General features: G+C 42.8%; 1 protein-coding gene across 1 annotated transcript in view; it reads right to left on the bottom strand.

The window, feature by feature from the left end:
- Window positions 1-15,466, bottom strand: part of HEATR9 (HEAT repeat containing 9) — a 41,867-nt gene extending 26,401 nt beyond the window's left edge. The window contains exons 1-5 of the mRNA XM_063293207.1: window positions 15,212-15,466; window positions 12,854-12,856; window positions 9,481-9,527; window positions 6,233-6,408; window positions 3,960-4,056 (exon numbers count right to left, since the gene is read on the bottom strand). Of these exons, the coding sequence (XP_063149277.1) occupies window positions 3,960-4,056; window positions 6,233-6,408; window positions 9,481-9,527; window positions 12,854-12,856; window positions 15,212-15,308 (420 nt within the window). The 5' untranslated portion in view covers window positions 15,309-15,466. The remainder of the gene's footprint in view (window positions 1-3,959; window positions 4,057-6,232; window positions 6,409-9,480; window positions 9,528-12,853; window positions 12,857-15,211) is intronic.
- Window positions 15,467-21,951: the final 6,485 nt, after the last annotated feature.

Below are 21,951 nucleotides of genomic sequence, written 5' to 3' on the forward strand. Positions count from 1 at the left end.
CAACTACCAGATTTTGGCTGTAAACATCCAGATGATCATGAGATGTAGCAAAGGTTTGTTTGTTTGTTTAATATACTTCATGGACTCCTGGCAGTTAGCAACAGTTCAGAAAACTCTCTTTCCTCCCATCTTAGGGTCATTTGGATTCTGGCTGCCAAGATCTGGTAGCCTTAGTGGAGAAGGTTTTACTGCTCAAAGGACTTCATACCCAGGGTAATGACTACCATGCAGCTGTTTCAACAAACTTCTCCTGGTCATTTAGACTGTAGCTCACCAGTTTCTTTGTTTTGGTGTTTTTGAGTCAATCTGGGTTCCTGCTGACTACATAGACAGGCCTATGAAGTTTTATTGGCAACATTTTCAGAAGTGATTCACCACTACTTTCTTTTGGGACGTTTTTTGAATTCCCAGTCCAGGATTCAGGGAGTATGTTGTTGTTTATTCGTTCAGTCGCTTCCGACTCTTCATGACTTCATGGACCAGCCCACGCCAGAGCTTCCTGTCGGTCGTCAACCCCCCAGCTCCCCCAGGGACGAATCCATCACCTCTAGAATATCATCCATCCACCTTGCCCTTGGTCGGCCCCTCTTCCTTTTGCCCTCCACTCTCCCTAGCATCAGCATCTTCTCCAGGGTGTCCTGTCTTCTCATGATGTGGCCAAAGTATTTCAGTTTTGCCTTTAATATCATTCCCTCAAGTGAGCAGTCTGGCTTGATTTCCTGGAGGATGGACTGATTTGATCTTCTTGCAGTCCAAGGCACTCTCAGAATTTTCCTCCAACACCACAGTTCAAAAGCATCGATCTTCCTTCTCTCAGCCTTCCTTATGGTCCAGCTCTCACAGCCATATGTTACTACGGGGAACATCATTGCTTTAACTGTGCGGGCCTTTGTTGTCAGTGTGATGTCTCTGCTCTTAACTATTTTATCGAGATTTGTCATTGCTCTTCTCCCAAGGATTAAGCATCTTCTGATTTCCTGACTGCAGTCAGCATCTGCAGTAATCTTCGCATCTAGAAATACAAAGTCTTTCACTGCCTCTACATTTTCTCCCTCCATTTGCCAGTTATCAATCAAGCTGGTTGCCATAATCTTGGTTTTGTTGAGGTTTAGTTGCAAGCCAGCTTTTGCACTTTCTTCTTTCACCTTCATCATAAGGCTCCTCAGTTCCTCTTCGCTTTCAGCCATCAAAGTGGTATCATCTGCATATCTGAGATTGTTAATGTTTCTTCCAGAGATTTTAACTCCAGCCTTGGATTCCTCAAGCCCAACATGTCGCATGATGTGTTCTGCGTACAAGTTGAATAGGTAGGGTGAGAGTATACAGCCCTGCTGTACTCCTTTCCCAATCTTAAACCAGTCTGTTGTTCCGTGGTCTGTTCTTACTGTTGCTACTTGGTCATTATACAGATTCTTCAGGAGGCAGACAAGATGGCTTGGTATCCCCATACCACTAAGAACCTGCCACAATTTGTTATGGTCCGCACAGTCAAAGGCTTTAGAATAGTCAATAAAACAGAAATAGATGTTTTTCTGAAACTCCCTGGCTTTTTCCATTATCCAGCAGATATTGGCAATTTGGTCCCTAGTTCCTCTGCCTTTTCTAAACCCAGCTTGTGCATCTGGCAATTCTCGCTCCATGAGTTGCTGAAGTCTACCTTGCAGGATCTTGAGCATTACCTTACTGGCATCTGAAATGAGTGCCACTGTTCGATAGTTTGAACATTCTTTAGTGTTCTCCTTTTTTGGTATGGGGATATAAGTTGATTTTTTCCAATCTGATGGCCATTCTTGTGTTTTCCAAATTTGCTGGCATATAGCATGCATTACCTTGACAGCATCATCTCACAAGATTTTGAACAGTTCAGCTGGGATGCCGTCGTCTCCTGCTGCCTTTTTATTAGCAATGCTTCTTAAGGCCCACTCAACCTCACTCTTCAGGATGTCTGGCTCTAGCTCACTGACCACACCATCAAAGCTATCCCCGATATTGTTATCCTTCCTATACAGGTCTTCTGTATATTCTTGCCACCTTTTCTTGATCTCTGCTTCTTCTGTTAGGTCCTTGCCATCTTTGTTTTTGATCATACCCATTTTGGCCTGGAATTTACCTCCAAGGTTTCTAATTTTCTGGAAGAGGTCTCTTGTCCTTCGTATTCCATTGTCTTCTTCCACTTCCGCGCATTGCTTGTTTAAAAATAATTCCTTACCTCTTCTGGCTAACCTCTGGAATTTTGCATTTAATTGGGCATATCTCCCCCTATCACTGTTGCCTTTTGCTTTCCTTCTTTCTTGGGCTACTTCTAGTGTCTCAGCAGACAGCCACTTTGCCTTCTTGGTTTTCTCTTTCTTTGGGATGTATTTTGTTGCCGCCTCCTGAACAATGTTGCGAACTTCTGTCCATAGTTCTTCTGGGACCCTATCTACTAAGTCCAGTCCCTTAAATCTATTCTTCACCTCCACTGCATATTCCTTAGGAATATTAGTGAGCTCATATCTATCTGATCTGTGGGTCTTCCCTAATATCTTTAGTCTGATCCTAAATTGTGCAATAAGAAGTTCGTAATCTGAACTACAGTCAGCTCCAGGTCTTGTTTTTACTGACTGTACAGATGTCCGCCACCTTTGGCTGCAAAGGATGTAGTCAATCTGATTTCGGTGTTGTCCATCTGGTGAAGACCATGTATAATGCCATCTTTTAGGTTGTTGGAAGAGAGTGTTTGTTATGCAGAGTGAGTTGTCTTGGCAAAATTCTATCAGCCTATGCCCTGCTTCGTTTTGTTCTCCCAGGCCATGCTTACCTGTAATTCCAGGTGTCATTTGACTGCCCACCTTAGCATTCCAGTCTCCTGTGATGAAAATAACATCTCTTTTAGGCGTTTTGTCCAGTAGGTGCTGCAGATCCTCATAGAACTGCTCTACTTCAGCTTCTTCAGCATCTGTGGTTGGGGCGTATATTTGGATCACTGTGATGTTAGTTGGCTTGCCCTGAATTCAAATTGAGATCATTCTATCATTTTTTGGATTGTATCCAAGCACTGCTTTAGCCACTTTACTATTAATTATGAAGGCTACTCCATTTCTTCTGTGGTCCTCTTGTCCACAGTAGTAGATCTGGTGGTTATTTGATGTGAAGTGGCCCATTCCAGTCCATTTCAGTTCACTGACGCCCAAAATGTCTATCTTTAATCTTGACATCTCACCAATAACCACATCCAATTTGCCCTGGCTCATAGATCTTACATTCCAGGTTCCAATGGTGTGTTGATCCTTAGAACATCGGATTCGCCATTCACCACCAGCACCATCGGCCGCTAGCCATCCTTTCGGCTTTGAGCTAGCTGTGTCATCACGTCTGGGGCTAGTTGAACTCATCCTCTGTTCCTCCCCAGCAGCATTTTGACCATCTTCCGACCTGGGGGTCTCATCTTCCGATGGTATACCGACATATCTCTGGTTGTACTGATCCATTTAGTTTTCACGGCAAGAATACTGGGGTGGGTTGCCATTACCTTCCCCAGGGATCGCATTTAGTCTGACCTCTCTGTCATGACCTTCCCGTCTTGTGCCCTTCAAGGTTTAGCTCATGGCATCATTGAGGTGCTCAAGCTCCAGCACCACGGCAAGGTAATGATCCTTTGCTGAAGTGAGGGAGTATAGCTGGGCCAAAATCACCCAGCTGGCTTCTGTGTCTAAGGGAGGACTGGAACTGGGTATCCCCACTCCTAATCCAGCATCTTAACTACTGCATGACTCTTGTTTTACACTAAGACTTTTCCCAACCTGATGATCTCCATCTATAATGGGTTAAAGCCAACTGATAATGACCATATTAGCTGGGGATCATTTGTCTTATGGTTTAACAAATGTGGAATGCGTCATCTGGGAAAATATGGCCTACAACAAGAAAACCTAATATTCTTGAAAAATGCTTTGTTTTAAGGTTATATTTTTCCTAACCTTGATTCTTTCTGGTTTCACAATTTCATTCCAAACGTAAATCTCTTTTTTTTTAATTGTTGCTAACTTGACAAACTTGGAGAGTAAAAACTCAGACCTGAATGAAAAAAAAAGACATCATTATAAGTTTTGACAAATTAGTTCCTGTGTCTTGTAAAGGTGTTTTTAGGGGGGAAAAATCATCCTAGCAAATGGAAATTTATCATTAAGCCATAGATCACTTCTCTGTGTATTTTCCTTTCTTTTCCTTTAGGGAGGATCATTACATCACACAAAGATCACCACATAAGCATCAGGCATCATAGCACAACATGCCTCTCTAAAATTGTATTTTAAAAATTAAATGAATTAAATATATCATAATTGTAGTTCATATAATAAGAGCTACAATTGTGATAGACTGCCAAATCTTATGAATGCTGGTTTTTCCTCTTGAAGTATTTAGTGATTTCAGGCAAGAATGTCAGTATCTTATGATAGTCAGTATCTAAGAAATATTGGCTATTCTATTATTATTATTATTATTATTATTATTATTATTATTATTTTGACATGTGTACTAGAGACTACCTGCAGTGCCCCCACAGGCCACCAGGGGTCTCTAGATCACAAATTAGGAATCAGTAATTTAGAAGATGGGATGGCAATTCCTGGAAGTCCAGGCCATCAGGAATGGCCAAGAATTACTGACATTGCAGTCCCAAGACATCTGAGATAGGTTGGGGATAATTACTGAATTACTAACAATAATCCTCTCCCAGATCTCAGCTAGATGACCACTCCATGGCAGCAAAGAATTGAAGTTTTTGGTAGCTCTGTACTGCCATCTGGTGGTTTGTCTGGATTTTTGCAGCCCAGATCTGATCTTTTGCAGCTATTATGATGTGGGCAGAATAGTCATCAGTATGCTTGTGGCTGGGGTTCCCCCCCCCCCTTCATTTTCTCCTTTCCACTGCAGTTAATGGGAGTAAAGTTATTTTCATCAGGACCAAGATTGGTGTAAAATTCCACATGTGTGCTTCTCTCCAGCCACATGATTCCATTTTAAACCACCTGGTTGTATTTCCACTAGACGAACAGATCCACTGGCTCAATATTTTCCCTGACAGGAGCAGAATGTTTGACTTCCTTCCTGTAGAACAGGGACCACCCTCATCCCACCCACCCCAGCCTGCCAAACTTGAAAATGGGATTCTTCTCTTAGTGCCATGTGTTGGCAGATGCTTAAGCTGCTTTTCTCGTGACAAATATTGTACTAAGCTTCGTGAGAAAGCGTCCTGTTGTCAACTGAAGATCAAGTGATGATGAATAAATTTATCCTAACTGTATTGTCCTTACGTTATCCTGACCTCTCACGTCCTGAGAAACAATGGAAACGGTGGTGGAAGTGCTACATCGGCAGCATATTATATGATCAGCATTTGAGCAGCCCATTGTTATTCAAGACCAAGAGGCCCTTTGAATACAAACATGGATGAAATCAGTGGGGTGGATCTTGCACAGACAGCTCAATCTACATACCTGAAAAGATAGGTTATTAATTCCTGAAACGGGACAATAGCCTGAGGTCTCTGTTAAAAAAAAACTGGTCTTTGTAATATGCCCTGTAGCACCACTTACTGGATTCTAGAGAAGTATGCTACTTCTGGTTCAAAATTTGGGACAAATATATATGTATGTATGTATGTATGTAATGCTTCCAAGTAAAAGTAAAAATGTGCTGCTTAGCTGAGCAACCTGGAAAAATGGGATGTAGCATTATCTGAAGCTGCTTTCCCCAACCGGACACCTTTCAAAGGTGCTGGGAGTACAACACACCCCTTATATCCAGCCAGTGCATTTAAAGGACAACTTTAATTTCCTCTTCAGAGTAATTGTTTCCATTATTTAAAACAGGATATTTTCTGAAGGTTAGACATACTTCAAAAGACCAAACCAAAACGGTTGAAAATTATATTGCTGCACCATCCATTGTGTGTGCTGTTTCAGTTTGGGCGAGGAATATAATTTTTTATTTATATTTTAAATTTAGTCACCGCCCATCTCACTCAAAGAGCGACTCTGGTATCACGATATCTTATCTCATGATCCTAATATCATGATCCTAAGCAAGTGGTCAGCTTACCAAAGGGTAACATCAGCCCAGCACAATCAGCCCTCTTTGCATTGCAGGGGGCAAATGTTAATGGAAAGCTTTATTATTAAAAATAATAATAACTATAACTTGTCTTGCCTGCCTACTAGTAACAGAAACTCAGCACCCTATCCCTTACTTTTTCCTCCTAGACTTGGATTTAGCCTTTTCCAGTTTCTTTCGATATGGGCACTGCTTCTTCAAGCTAGCTGGATCAGGTTGCTCTACAATGGTGGGTTGGATGCGGTCAGGATCAAATGAGTAGACTCTGGTTCTATATTTGAAAGGACTAGGTGGGTAAGTTTCAGAAGTTACCTAGATGGAGACAAAAATGAAAGTCACACAAGCTGCATCAGGCACAAAGCACAGAGCTCTTGTTGTCGGAAACCTATTGGTTGTCCACTAAACAGTGTGGTTGTCCCAGCACTCCTGGACCACCATGGCTGATTTCAGAAGGCTGAGCAGGGCTGGATCTGGCTGGTTCTTGGATACGAGACTAGCAGGAAAGTCTAGGGTTGTAAGCTAGCCGGGAAGGTAAACAAACAAACAAGCTAGAGAGCAATGGTAAAGTGTATCCATATTATTGCCAAGAAAATTTCATGGACGTATCCATAAAATCACCAGAGCTGAGCTCTCCTCAAAAGAAACTTTACCTTTATTTTAAAGACTGGTAATCTGTCTCAGAATCCTTACACCCAAATTCTCATCCAGGCTTAATATTTAGTTTCTTTCATTTCATTTAATTACAACGCCACTCCCTATTGCTGGAGTGGTATCCTGGAAATAATGTACATGTTGCTTAGGTTTGTTGCTTCATGAATTGCAGTTGAACTTTTCTCAGAAGGGTAATGCCAAGTGTGATTTGTGGGAAAATGCAGGATAAAGTTAATCATGTTCTACACCAAGTTGTTGCTGTTGCTTCATGGATGTTTCATGCTCCCAGATCAAACATTCCCAGAACATCTGATCAGATTCACATGCATGAATGAAGTCAACATGTGTCAGGACTTGCAGGTCAGAAAAAGTGGGAGAGGGACATGCCAGGAGTGTGAAAGCATCTTGTTTGGACTATCTCTGGCATCCAAGGTCAAGCTGCCAAGCCGCTGGAGACATCTGCACAGAACTGAACTGACTGGCACGAAAAGGGGGGGCTGCATACTGAAGAAGGGGGAGGGGGTTAAGTTCATTGGCTGTTTAACTTGGAGAAAGCGTGGGAACCTTTATTTGCAACCTTTTCACTATATTGTTTGCTATGCTCCATTAAAGAGATTCCTACTTTCCACGTACAAATCAAATTCAGTGGTAAGCTGAGTAATACAGTCGTCACAGAATGGCCAAGCTTATCTAGACAATTTTAGGTCAGCTGTTGGTAGAAGGGAGATTGGAATCCATTATGAGATCCCTAGATGATCTGCAGAAGGTCTGGAAGGATTGCTAGCTCCCAATCATTTAACAGGAGCAACTTCTTCAATCTTATTTTATTACACCATTTATATATTCCTTGTTCTAAGCAACTTACAAATGTCCATTTTAAGATGCACAGTAACAATTAAAAATTAAAGCAATTAAAGCCAATTAATTTAAAGCAATTAAAACGAGCTCCATTAAAATGCAAAATGAATTTTTCTTCCTAAATTAGGCTGCTCTAATCAAGAAAGCTTGGCAAAGAAAATGAAGAATGGATTTTTGAAAGCCTTGTAAACATATATTTGGTAACAAAGGTGAATTCTCATATTTGGCAGATATTATGGGTACTTTCTCTGGACCCCTGAGCCACTTTTGAGCCCCTGGCTGTAGTTAGCAAAACTTGAACCCAGTAAAAAAGTAAGCTGGCTTCGAAAATCCCAAGTCTGTCTCACTCACTCTCTCTCTCACACACACACCGCCCACCCTAGTTTTGGATGGAGGTGAAGTTGGTTGCCCAGTATGACCTGCTTTCTACAGAACGACAGTTTTCCAAGTTGTTAAAATATTTCCCATGCAAGGACCAGAGGGTGAAACGTTGCCAACTGAGAGCCAGAGAGATCCTGAGCTGCCAATAGGATTTACAGGCTCTAGAACAGCTACCTGTAGCTTGGTGCTCTCCAAAGGTAGACTGCAACACCTACAATTCCTAGTCCGCACACTGGAAATATTAATCTAACTCATCTAGAAGGCATCGGGATGAGGAGGTTGACCTCAGAATACTGAGGGAGGGAGTGATGCCTCTGATCATCAGAGACTGTTGAAGAACTGGGGTTAAATCCTAGGGATGGGAGAACAGAACTTGAAGTTCAAATTAAACATCAGTCCTGCAATATTTCAGAACAGTCACACTCACATACATAAAGACAGGGAATGGCAGTGCAGTAGGAACTCTAAATGTAGAGTATAATCCTGCTGGGCTACTGCTATTGCTGTTGCTGCTGTCCACACAGTAGGTCAATCACTGTTGGGAGTCATGGAAGAGTACTGTTCCTGCTATAACATTGTACTGTGTTTCTGTTCTCCTCAATGGAACAAAGGGTAGGTATTTTTGTACTGGCATGTGCTAACAGACTGTGCTCACCATTCCAATGGAGCTCAAATGTGGTGAGCTTGGACCTGAGTTGAGAGTGATCTTGCACTTTTACATAGATCAGTAATAGATTTTAGGAAGGGCTACCATATCTGGGACGCAAAAATCCTGATGACCACTAGATGGTAGCAAACCACCATGTACAGTTGACTGTGAAAGGTGGAAGGTCCCCTCTGCAAGCACCGAGTCATGTCTGACCCTTTGGGGGGACGCTGCTTTTGCGACATTTTCTTGGCTGACTATAGCGGGGTGGTTTGCCATTGCCTTCCCCAGTCGTCACCTTCCCCAGCAAGCTGGGTGCTCATTTTACTGACCTCGGAAGGATGGAAGGCTGAGTCGACCTGAGCCGGCTACCTGAGAGAGAATCCAGCTTCCACTGGGATTGAACCTGGGTCATGGGGAGAGTTTTGGTTGCAATACTGCCGCCTACCGCCCTGAGCCACAAAGATTATCTTGATATTTGCAGCCCAAATACAGTATGGTAATATATATTGTCATTTGCTGGTTTCATGCAGAACTCAAGAGTCCTCCAAAGTGAGCCATCCATTCCTGGACCTGTCTACTGGGATGCTTCCAGATGTAGGATTAATGTGAAATTATCAAACCTCTTTCACAGAATGTTCTATGAGCCCCTCTTTGTTTCCTTCCCAGATTCTACTTCTGATTTTATATTGAAAATCTAGTAAGGCAGAAAAGAGAAGAGCTGCACCATGAGGTCCTCCTATACAAACCATCTTTGATATGAGGTATAAACTGGTGTGTGAAAGCACATGTATGTATTGTGGCATATATCAGGGGATTTCAGAACTAACAGGCAAAGGTCACGGTACCTGGTGGAAGGAGTCCTTTGGTATTCTGAGCTGAGCCGCCTTGGCCGCTAAAAGGAATGAAGCACAGAGGATGGAGAAACCATCACAAGTAGTTGAAGCAGGGCTACTTCCTTACTGAACAGCATCCATTTGTTTATTTATTGTTGCATAAAGGCAGTTGCATACACAGAGCTCTTCCCTCATCTCATTCCCACAACAACCACCCAGCAAAACATAGGGACTACCCTAAAACTCATCCAGTGATATCTGTGGCAAACAGGACTTGAACTGGATGTCCCCAGTCCCAGTCTGAGACCAGGATCATTATGCTGCATTGATTTTACATTTATTGATATTGTATTTTATATTTGTAAATTGTTTTATTTTTATAGGATTTTTTTTGTTGTTTATTCATTTAGTCGCTTCCGACTCTTTGTGACGTCATGGACCTGCCCACGCCAGAGCTTCTTGTCGGTCAACACCCCCAGCTCCCCCAGGGACGGGTCCGTCACCTCTAGAATGTCATCCATCCACCTTGCCCTTGGTCGGCCCCTCTTCCTTTTGCCCTCCACTCTCCCTAGCATCAGCATCTTCTCCAGGGTGTCCTGTCTTCTCATTATGTGGCCAAAGTATTTCAGTTTTGCCTTTAATATCATTCCCTCAAGTGAGCAGTCTGGCTTTATTTCCTGGAGGATGGACTGGTTTGATCTTCTTGCAGTCCAAGGCACTCTCAGAATTTTCCTCCAACACCACAGTTCCAAAGCATCTATCTTCCTTCTCTCAGCCTTCCTTATGGTCCAGCTCTCGCAGCCATATGTTACTATGGGGAACACCATTGCTTTAACTATGCGGACCTTTGTTGTCAGTGTGATGTCTCTGCTCTTAACTATTTTATCGAGATTTGTCATTGCTCTTCTCCCAAGGATTAAGCATCTTCTGATTTCCTGACTGCAGTCAGCATCTGCAGTAATCTTTGCACCTAGGAATACAAAGTCTTTCACTGCCTCTATGTTTTCTCCCTCTATTTGCCAGTTATCAATCAAGCTGGTTGCCATAATCTTGGTTTTGTTGAGGTTTAGCTGCAAGCCAGCTTTTGCACTTTCTTCTTTCACCTTCATCATAAGGCTCCTCAGTTCCTCTTCACTTTCAGCCATCAAAGTGGTATCATCTGCATATCTGAGATTGTTAATGTTTCTTCCAGAGATTTTAACTCCAGCCCTGGATTCCTCAAGCCCAGCTTGTCGCATGATGTGTTCTGCGTACAAGTTGAATAGGTAGGGTGAGAGTATACAGCCCTGCCGTACTCCTTTCCCAATCTTAAACCAGTCCGTTGTTCCGTGGTCTGTCCTTACTGTTGCTAATTGGTCATTATACAGATTCTTCAGGAGGCAGACAAGATGACTTGGTATCCCCATACCACTAAGAACTTGCCACAATTTGTTATGGTCCACACAGTCAAAGGCTTTAGAATAGTCAATAAAACAGAAATAGATGTTTTTCTGAAACTCCCTGGCTTTTTCCATTATCCAGCAGATATTGGCAATTTGGTCTCTAGTTCCTCTGCCTTTTCTAAACCCAGCTTGTACATCTGGCAATTCTCGCTCCATGAACTGCTGACGTCTACCTTGCAGGATCTTGAGCATTACCTTACTGGCATGTGAAATGAGTGACACTGTTCGATAGTTTGAACAATCTTTAGTGTTCTCCTTTTTTGGTATGGGGATATAAGTTGATTTTTTCCAATCTGATGGCCATTCTTGTGTTTTCCAAATTTGCTGGCATATAGCATGCATTACCTTGACAGCATCATCTCACAAGATTTTGAACAGTTCAGCTGGGATGCCATCGTCTCCTGCTGCCTTTTTATTAGCAATGCTTCTTAAGGCCCACTCAACCTCACTCTTCAGGATGTCTGGCTCTAGCTCACTGACCACACCATCAAAGCTATCCCCGATATTGTTATCCTTCCTATACAGGTCTTCTGTATATTCTTGCCACCTTTTCTTGATCTCTGCTTCTTCTGTTAGGTCCTTGCCATCTTTGTTTTTGATCATACCCATTTTGGCCTGGAATTTACCTCCAATGTTTCTAATTTTCTGGAAGAGGTCTCTTGTCCTTCGTATTCCATTGTCTTCTTCCACTTCCGCGCATTGCTTGTTTAAAAATAATTCCTTCTCTCTTCTGGCTAACCTCTGGAATTTTGCATTTAATTGGGCATATCTCCCCCTATCACTGTTGCCTTTTGCTTTCCTTCTTTCTTGGGCTACTTCTAGTGTCTCAGCAGACAGCCATTTTGCCTTCTTGGTTTTCTCTTTCTTTGGGATGTATTTTGTTGCCGCCTCCTGAACAATGCTGCGAGCTTCTGTCCAGAGTTCTTCCGGGACCCTATCTACTAAGTCCACTCCCTGAAATCTATTCTTCACCTCCACTGCATATTCCTTAGGAATATTAGTGAGCTCATATCTAGCTGATCTGTGGGTCTTCCCTAATCTCTTTAGTCTGGTCCTAAATTGTGCAAGAAGAAGTTCGTGATCTGAACTACAGTCAGCTCCAGGTCTTGTTTTTACCGACTGTACAGATGTCCGCCACCTTTGTCTGCAAAGGATGTAGTCAGTCTGATTTCGGTGTTGTCCATCTGGTGAAGTCCATGTATAAAGCCATCTCTTAGGTTGTTGGAAGAGAGTGTTTGTTATGCAGAGTGAGTTGTCTTGGCAAAGTTCTATCAGCCTATGTCCTGCTTCGTTTTGTTCTCCCAGGCCATGCTTACCTGTAATTCCAGGTGTCATTTGACTGCCCACCTTAGCATTCCTATCTCCTGTGATGAAAATAACATCTCTTTTAGGTGTTTTGTCCAGTAGGTGCTGCAGATCCTCATAGAACTGCTCTACTTCAGCTTCTTCAGCATTTGTGGTTGGGGCGTATATTTGGATCACTGTGATGTTAGATGGCTTGCCCCGAATTCGAATTGAGATCATTCTATAATTTTTTGGATTGTATCCAAGCTCTGCTTTAGCCACTTTACTATTAATTATGAAGGCCAGTCCATTTCTTCTGTGGTCCTCTTGTCCACAGTAGTAGATCTGGTGGTTATTTGATGTGAAGTGGCCCATTCCAGTCCATTTCAGTTCACTGACGCCCAAAATGTCTATCTTTAATCTTGACATCTCACCAATAACCACATCCAATTTGCCCTGGCTCATAGATCTTACATTCCAGGTTCCAATGGTGTGTTGATCCTTAGAACATCGGATTCGCCGTTCACCACCAGCACCGTCGGCCGCTAGCCGTCCTTTCGGCTTTGAGCTAGCTGCGTCATCACGTCTGGGGCTAGCTGAACTCATCCTCTGTTCCTCCCCAGTAGCATTTTGACCATCTTCCGACCTGGTGGTCTCACCTTCTGATGGTATACCGACATATCTCTGGTTGTACTGATCCATTTAGTTTTCACGGCAAGAATACTGGGGTGGGTTGCCATTACCTTCCCCAGGGATCGCATTTAGTCTGACCTCTCTGTCATGACCTTCCCGTCTTGGGTGGCCCTTCACGGTTTAGCTCATGGCATCATTGAGGTGCTCAAGCTCCAGCACCACGACAAGGTAACGGTCCTCTGCTGAAGTATAGGATTTTAATTGTTTATTATTATGGTTTTAATTTTATTGTAAATCACCCAGAGTCCCTCTTTTGGGGGAGATGGGCAGTAGCAAAATTTGAATAATAAATAAATAAATAAATAATTTGGTTACCAATTACAATACCATTAGCTGGAGCTGCCACTTTTTTTAACCAAATGACATACATCTATGCATTTAGTTAAAAAGAAAAAGTTCATTGATCACCAGTTCAACAATTATAAAGTAAAAATAAGAAAAGTTAACATTAAAAGAAACACATGAAAAATAAGAGGTACAACCCATGGGGTGCATGTCTTAAAACAGTGTAGGCAAAACAGGACATTTGTTCCTCCTATCCTCTGACTTCTATTTTCTGTTTTGTAATACTAATTTTTTTTTAAATTTCAACTTTTCTCCAAGAGCTAAAGGGGATATAGATGATCCCCCTCCCTGCTACCTAACTTCATCCAAATAAGTACTCCATGCAATAGGCTAGGCTGAAAGATAATCACCTAATAAACATTATGGCTGTGAGAAAACCTGAAAGGGGGGGGGGGTTCTCTCTAGTCCTACTTCAATATTTTAATCATTGTACTACAAAGTGCTGGGTCCCCAAAGTGCTGAGCGTGTGTTTAATATTAAAATTCTTTTTTGGCTGTAAATCCCTTTGAATTTACTTTCAAGCCAATTTGTATAGAGGTCAGGCTGTTAAATCTAATTAGTAGCCACCTCAGCTTAAAATCAGAGATAGAAAAAATAACTTAATAGTCACTTACACCTGGTCATGGTAGGAACACATCCTGGCAACATCCTATTTCTATTATGCTGCCATCACTTTCCCTTCATCTCCACCACAACCAATGAGAGAGACACATATAATTCCATCTCCAGCTGTACCGGGTTCCAAGTGGTGTTTTCCTCCTTTGGCTGACAGTGTCCAGTGATTGCCAGAAGGTGAGCAAAATCTGTTCTGCTTTGCCACTTACCTGTTGTGTCAAAGACAAATTCAGGTGACCAGTAGTGACTGGGATTGGAGTAATGCTTATTGGCCACTTCAGATTCATGTGGGCATTATAACTCTCCCCTCTGGTTCCTGCTCAGCCTCATTGCCTGCCACTCTGCTCTTGTTTCACTGAATTGCTGAAGGACACAACAGTGCTGCCCTAGAGATCTATCAGAATTGCTCAATAGCACAAAACTACCCAGCTGACAGTACTGTCAGCACCTTCAGACAATGACCCTTACAGTTTAGCACAAGGCTAAAATAGAGTAATACTGTAGAGGGATGAAGAGAGAACCCCACTTTCAATTGACTCTCAGAGAGCAGAGGAATTGGAAGTTGGCATTTGTTGTCTATTTTGAAGAAAGAAATGGAAGGAAAGAAATATCCTAAATAAAAGTGTTCCCTGTAACTCCACTTCTTTATATTCAGTTGTTGTTGTTGTTGTTGTTGTTGTTGTTGTTGTTAGTTGCTGTCGAGTCATTTATGACTCATGGCGACCCTATGTATAACAGAACGAAATGCTGTTCAGTCTTGCGCCACATGCCTGACTGTTCCAATGTTTGCATCCATCGTTGCTGTAACTGTATCGATCTATTGCATGGAAGGTCTTCTTCTTTTCCTCTGGCCCTCGACTTTACCAAACATGATGTCCTTTTCAAGTGATTGGTCTTTCCTGATGATGTGCCCAAAGTATGAGAGTCTAAGCCTAGTTTTCTTCACCTCTAGGGAACATTCTGGTTGTATTTCTTCTAAAACGGATTTGTTTGTTCTTCTGGCAGTCACGGTATTATCAGTAATCTTTGCGAACACCACAATTCGGATGCATCAATTCTTCTTCTATCTTCCTTTTTTAATGTCCAACTTTCACAGGCATATGTGGCAATTGAGAAGACCATGGCGGGAGTCAGACACACCTTTGTTTTTAAACTGATGTCTTTACTTCTGAAAACTTTAGATAGGTCTTTGATGGCAGATTTTCCCAGCACGATACACCATTTGATTTCTTTCCACTGCCCCTTTTCACATATGTATACATATCATATGCATATGCAAATGTATTCTACAGGTATTCACTGGATAAGCCCATGAACAATTCATACTACAGTAAAAGATGCCATCAGCTTGAATGCTAACTTACCTTGGTCTTCTGGGTTCAATATCATGGAACTCCATAATAACTTTTGAGGTGGTTTGGTATTAAAGGTTAATTCTGGGATAATCTTTGACCAACCCATTCTTAGCCTTTTCACTGCAAATCTTCACTTTAATCAAGGTTTCACTTCATCAGTTGCTGGATAAAATGATGTTTCAGCAGATGTCTAGTGTTTCTTAAGGACTATTTTTATTTCCTGAATTGGGAGGGGGTGAATGATGTCATAAACCAGTACTATTATTATGTTTTCATTGTACATATGCCCAAAGTGATGGCAAAGGTATTTCTGGATTATATTGTTTATCTGAATTTATTTCAGTCTGGCTTGGCAGAACAAGATGTCCTTGGTCAGTCTGTTAGGGACAATCTACTCCACAGTGTTTGATACAATCGACCACTGGATAATATGGATGTATAGCCAATCCATCTGGATTCTGGTAGTTGCAGTCTTTCTCAAGGGTAGGTTTCAGAAATTGATGCCGGGAGACTACAGATGGACATCATGTCTTCTTGCCTAAAATATCTCACAAAGTTCCATAAATCAAATCCCTCCTCATCTTCTAACCCCGCTTTCAATCTCTCTTCACAGGACTTAATTTTTAGTTCCATGATCATCCTTGTTTCCTTCCCTGAATCTCTCATAGTTTCTCCGTACGGACAGACTGCCCTAGACAGTAATTCCTCAGATCCTCTAAGATGAAAGAATAATATGTTAAATTGCCCAAAGAGGACAACATCATGGGGATATAGTGGCACCATGCCAAGGCTGGGTTGGTATAACAGCTGCATATGGAGAACCCTTATAGTGCTTATATATTTATTGACTCACTTTCTTGTTGTCTTTTCTTGATCCTATGATTTGTGTTTCCTAATTGTTTCTAATATCCATCATTTTTAAATTTATTCTTTAAAATAGTCATGGTAGATTTTTTTCAGAAGGGCAGCTATACTTTTTCAAAATAAATGAGATTTGCTTTCATTAACAGTATATCTAATATTAGGGCAATCTCACTACTCTACCATGCTGAATGTTACCTTAGAAACTGGTCAAGTCAAAAAGTGGAATAAGCATCGTGTGTCTGTGTGTCTGTGTGTCTGTCTAAAATGACAGCACTAAAAGTAATGTAACGATTTTTATTTCAGTCACAGACTAGCAAAAAACTCATAAAATTACACAAACATAACAAGTGCAACCATTTCAGTAACTGAAACTTAATATTACTAACATAATATTGTAAACATTACAGCTGTGAGTGTTATGCTAATGCTGTTATCTAAGCAATAAAATACAAGCTGAAAGAGATATTAAAAAATTGTAATAATAACCATTAATAAACTCTACATCTAAAACTAATTTTAAAATCAGTATTGATTTAGCTCTAATTTATAAAATATAAACATCTATGTAATGTTATTTCAGAATTTACAAAATCTGGTTATACTTAATCAGCTTCTGGTGAGCCGTATAAACTACAATGCTTTGCACGTTATAGAGGGATTGTAATCCATCAACCGCATCAGCATGCTCTGGCAGGCTTGTCAATATCAGAGAGATAAAAGCATTACACGTCTCTATGTGGCAGACTTTGAAGGACGTGCTTGGCAGTCTCAGGCTGGCCAGTCCTTGTGGACATAGCTATTCCATATATGGGATCATCTCATTACCTCTCCTCTGCAACCACAGAAGAGAAAGCATTCAAATGCATCAATCTTACAGCCCTTCGGTTCTTTGGAACATTCAGCTGCCTGAACTATGCCCCCTGCCCCACTACGTACCTCCTCCATCAGACCGTCCAGAACTCAACACAGGACAAGCCTTTTCATATCCCAAAGAGCAGAGGCTAGCTGGAGAAAACCCTAGAATGCTATCTCGGGATTGATATCTTCTTCCACACAGATTGCAAACCACCTCCAAGGACAAGAAATTGGGCGGCTTTAGCCAGCATTTAACCATAGCCATTCATACTCTAGCCTTTAGTTTCACCATGCCTGCCTCAAGATGTTGGGCAAATGACAGACAAAGCTCAGGGCGTGGAGCACTGACCTTAAAAATTCAGCCTGAGCATCTTTTAGGGGTTTGATATTGTAGAAGGAACCTAACTTCCTGTAGAGCAGCTGCACAGACATTTTTACTTGAAATAGCATAAGGGCTGGTAAGAGTAAGAGTTTTGATCGTTGAAATTTAAGAATGATAGTTGTGGGCATTTGGGGCAGAGTATGTTGCCTGTGCCTTCCTGCTACCAGAAGAATGAAATGCCCTCTGCTAACAATACTTGAAGCATGTTACCTATCTATCTACCATATGTTGTTGTTTATTCGTTCAGTCACTTCTGACACTTCGTGACTTCATGGACCAGCCCACGCCAGAGCTTCCTGTCGGTCGTCAACCCCCCAGCTCCCCCAGGGACGAGTCTGTCACCTCTAGAATATCATCTATCCATCTTGCCCTTGGTCGGCCCCTCTTCCTTTTGCCCTCCACTCTCCCTAGCATCAGCATCTTCTCCAGGGTGTCCTGTCTTCTCATTATGTGGCCAAAGTATTTCAGTTTGGCCTTTAATATCATTCCCTCAAGTGAGCAGTCTGGCTTTATTTCCTGGAGGATGGACTGGTTTGATCTTGCAGTCCCAGGCACTCTCAGAATTTTCCTCCAACACCACAGTTCAAAAGCATCGATCTTCCTTCTCTCAGCCTTCCTTATGGTCCAGCTCTCGCAGCCATATGTTACTACGGGGAACACCATTGCTTTAACTATGCGGACCTTTGTTGTCAGTGTGATGTCTCTGCTCTTGACTATTTTATTGAGATTTGTCATTGCTCTTCTCCCAAGGATTAAGCGTCTTCTGATTTCCTGACTGCAGTCAGCATCTGCAGTAATCTTCGCACCTAGAAATACAAAGTCTTTCACTGCTTCTACATTTTCTCCCTCCATTTGCCAGTTATCAATCAAGCTGGTTGCCATAATCTTGGTTTTGTTGAGGTTTAGCTGCAAGCCAGCTTTTGCACTTTCTTCTTTCATCTTCATCATAAGGCTCCTCAGTTCCTCTTCGCTTTCAGCCATCAAAGTGGTATCATCTGCATATCTGAGATTGTTAATGTTTCTTCCAGCAATTTTAACCCCAGCCTTGGATTCCTCAAGCCCAGCTTGTCACATGATGTGTTCTGCATACAAGTTGAATAGGTAGGGTGAGAGTATACAGCCCTGCCATACTCCTTTCCCAATCTTAAACCAGTCCGTTGTTCTGTGGTCTGTTCTTACTGTTGCTACTTGGTCGTTATACAGATTCTTCAGGAGGCAGACAAGATGACTTGGTATCCCCATACCACTAAGAACTTGCCACAATTTGTTATGGTCCACATAGTCAAAGGCTTTAGAATAGTCAATAAAACAGAAATAGATGTTTTTCTGAAACTCCCTGGCTTTTTCCATTATCCAGCGGATATTGGCAATTTGGTCCCTAGTTCGTCTGCCTTTTCTAAACCCAGCTTGTGCATCTGGCAGTTCTCGCTCCATGAATTGCTGAAGTCTACCTTGCAGGATCTTGAGCATTACCTTACTGGCATGTGAAATGAGTGCCACTGTTTGGTAGTTTGAACATTCTTTAGTGTTTCCCTTTTTTGGTATGGGGATATAAATTGATTTTTTCCAATCTGATGGCCATTCCTGTGTTTTCCAAATTTGCTGGCATATAGCATGCATTACCTTGACAGCATCATCTTGCAAGATTTTGAGCAGTTCAGCTGGGATGCCGTCATCTCATGCTGCCTTGTTATTAGCAATGCTTCTTAAGGCCCATTCAACCTCACTCTTCAGGATGTCTGGCTTTAGCTCATTGACCACACCATCAAAGTTATCCCGGATATTGTTATCCTTCCTATACAGGTCTTCCGTATATTCTTGCCACCTTTTCTTGATCTCTTCTTCTTCTGTTAGGTCCTTGCCATCTTTGTTTTTGATCATACCCATTTTGGCCTGGAATTTACCTCCAATGTTTCTAATTTTCTGGAAGAGGTCTCTTGTCCTTCCTATTCCATTGTCTTCTTCCACTTCCGCGCATTGCTTGTTTAAAAACAATTCCTTCTCTCTTCTGGCTAACCTCTGGAATTTTGCATTTAATTGGGCATATCTCCCCCTATCACTGTTGCCTTTTGCTTTCCTTCTTTCTTGGGCTACTTCTAGTGTCTCAGCAGACAGCCATTTTGCCTTCTTGGTTTTCTCTTTCTTTGGGATGTATTTTGTTGCTGCCTCTTGAACAATGTTGCGAACTTCTGTCCATAGTTCTTCCGGAACCCTATCTACTAAGTCCACTCCCTGAAATCTATTCTTCACCTCCACTGCATATTCCTTAGGAATATTAGTGAGCTCATATCTATCTGATCTGTGGGTCTTCCCTAATCTCTTTAGTCTGGTCCTAAATTGTGCAAGAAGAAGTTCGTGATCTGAACTACAGTCAGCTCCAGGTCTTGTTTTTACCGACTGTATAGATGTCCGCCACCTTTGGCTGCAAAGGATGTAGTCAATCTGATTTCGGTGTTGTCCATCTGGGGAAGTCCATGTATAAAGCCGTCTCTTAGGTTGTTGGAAGAGAGTGTTTGTTATGCACATTGAGTTGTCTTGGCAAAGTTCTATCAGCCTATGTCCTGCTTCGTTTTGTTCTCCCAGGCCATACTTACCTGTAATTCCAGGTGTCATTTGACTGCCCACCTTAGCATTCCAGTCTCCTGTGATGAAAATAACATCTCTTTTAGGCGTGTTGTCCTTTAGGTGCTGCAGATTCTCATAGAACTGATCTACTTCAGCTTCTTCAGCATCTGTGGTTGGGGCGTATGAGTTGGCAAAGTTCATAATTTTATTTTTTGTATATAATTAATATCCAGCTTCTCCTTGTAGACCTGTACCAGTGTCCTCAGGGCTCTTCTAAGTCCAATACAGGTGCTGGAAGAACGACTGCTTCATCTGTCTTCAGCAAGGTGTTAACCATTCCAAATTATTTAAATAATTAAGAACATTACGTATAAAACAGTTAAATAATAATGGAACCAGAATGCAGCCATGGTTCACTCTCTTTCAGGTGCCAATAGCAGTTGTTAAGTGTCCCTGAGGGTTGTATCTAACTTTCAGTGATGTATCTGCATATAAAGTTCACAAATAGCAGGTGTCGGTTTAGCTCAAACCTTATTGCAATAAACGGAATCCAGGGCTGCCTTAAAATCAATCATGGCTGCATACAGTGAGCTGAGGGAACACACAGCATACTTCTCTGTTAGGCGTAATAGGACCAAACACTGCTATTTAACAGAACGTCCCTCGCCCAAATGTGCTGTTCCTCTGCCAGGAGATTGTCCTGTCCAATCCAATCCTTCAGTTTCCAGGATACATGACTGGCGTAATGTTTACTAGAACAAGTAGTTCTTCCTTAACAACCATTTGTTTAGCAACCGTCTGGAATTACAATGTGTCATGCCCTGTCTATGCAGAGTAAAGCACTGACGCTGATTCATGCGAGAGCAGGTTCAGTTTTATTCTTTACATAGCAACGGTTCCGAAAAAAGCTGAGAGTGACAGGAGCGCGCCGGTGCGGGGTTTAAATACCCCGCACCGGTCAGCGCCCCCTCACTCAGGGTTACGTCATCCCCCCTTTGTCCTGCATGCTGTCTTGCCGGTAGGTGAGGGGTTGCGAGGCCCCGCTGGTGCTCCGGGATCGCCCATCATCGGTTTCCTTATTCAGCTGGTGATTGCTGTCAGCTGGGCGATCTCCGTTGCGCTGGTGCTAACAGCTTGGGTGTGCCTCGCGATCCGCTTAGCCTTTGTCTCTTCTTCTTTCTTCTTTGTGAGCTGATGGCTGCTTATCTTGAGCCCCTTCCCCTGCTTCCTCGTTATTGTCATGTGTGCCATTGCGCTGATGTCTTCAGCTCAACGGCACTCATGACATACTGCCCCCTGTCCGAATAGTGCCCCCCCCTGGCTTTCCGGTTTTTTACCAGGAGAGCTGTCAAAATGGTGTTTTGTTTTTTTTTTGAATTTCCCGCCGGAGTGTTTTCGCCCCTCCCTTTGTTCCGCCCTCTACCTCGTGTCCATCTAGGGTGTGTTCCCAGTGCGCATGCCCCGACCACACCCTGGGCGTGCGCATGCTCCGGCCACACCCTGCTTGTTTGGCTCAGTTCGGCGAGGAGAGAGGCGTGGCTGGTCGGGTGCTTATCAGCTCCAGGTAGGGCCCTTATTTTTATTCTAAGTGTGTCGGCTTTGTTATGTGTGCATCCTGGGCGTTGCCCCCAGGCATGCACAGGTGACCAATGTTACTCCTTCGTGGGCCCGGGCGGGGGGAGGGTGAGTCCCGGGGGGAGGGAGGTCTACCCAAGTCGCGGGCTTGGGGGGGCCCTTTCCCCTGGGGGCGCGGTTGGCGGGGGAGGGGCCCGCGGGGGAAAGGGTGTTCGGAGCCGGTTCGGCTTGTTGCCCCTTTGGCTTGTCGGGGTACGTCCGGTGGAATGCCCGGGTCAGGTCTGGAGCCTTGATGTGTTGCGCCGCCACCCATTCTGGGTGGGGGAAGTGTTTCCACCTTACTAGATAGTGTAATGTTCCCCTTTGACGGCACGAGTCGAGTATGTCCCTTACTTCGAAATGTTGTTGGCCGTCGATCATCACTGGGGAGGGCAGTGGCGTGTTCGGGTGCCATCGAGAGGTGGTTGCAGGTTTCAGGAGGCTGGTGTGAAATACCGGGTGGAGTCTC

This window comes from Candoia aspera, chromosome 2, assembly GCF_035149785.1.
Source record: "Candoia aspera isolate rCanAsp1 chromosome 2, rCanAsp1.hap2, whole genome shotgun sequence".
NCBI classification, from domain to species: Eukaryota; Metazoa; Chordata; class Lepidosauria; order Squamata; family Boidae; genus Candoia; species Candoia aspera.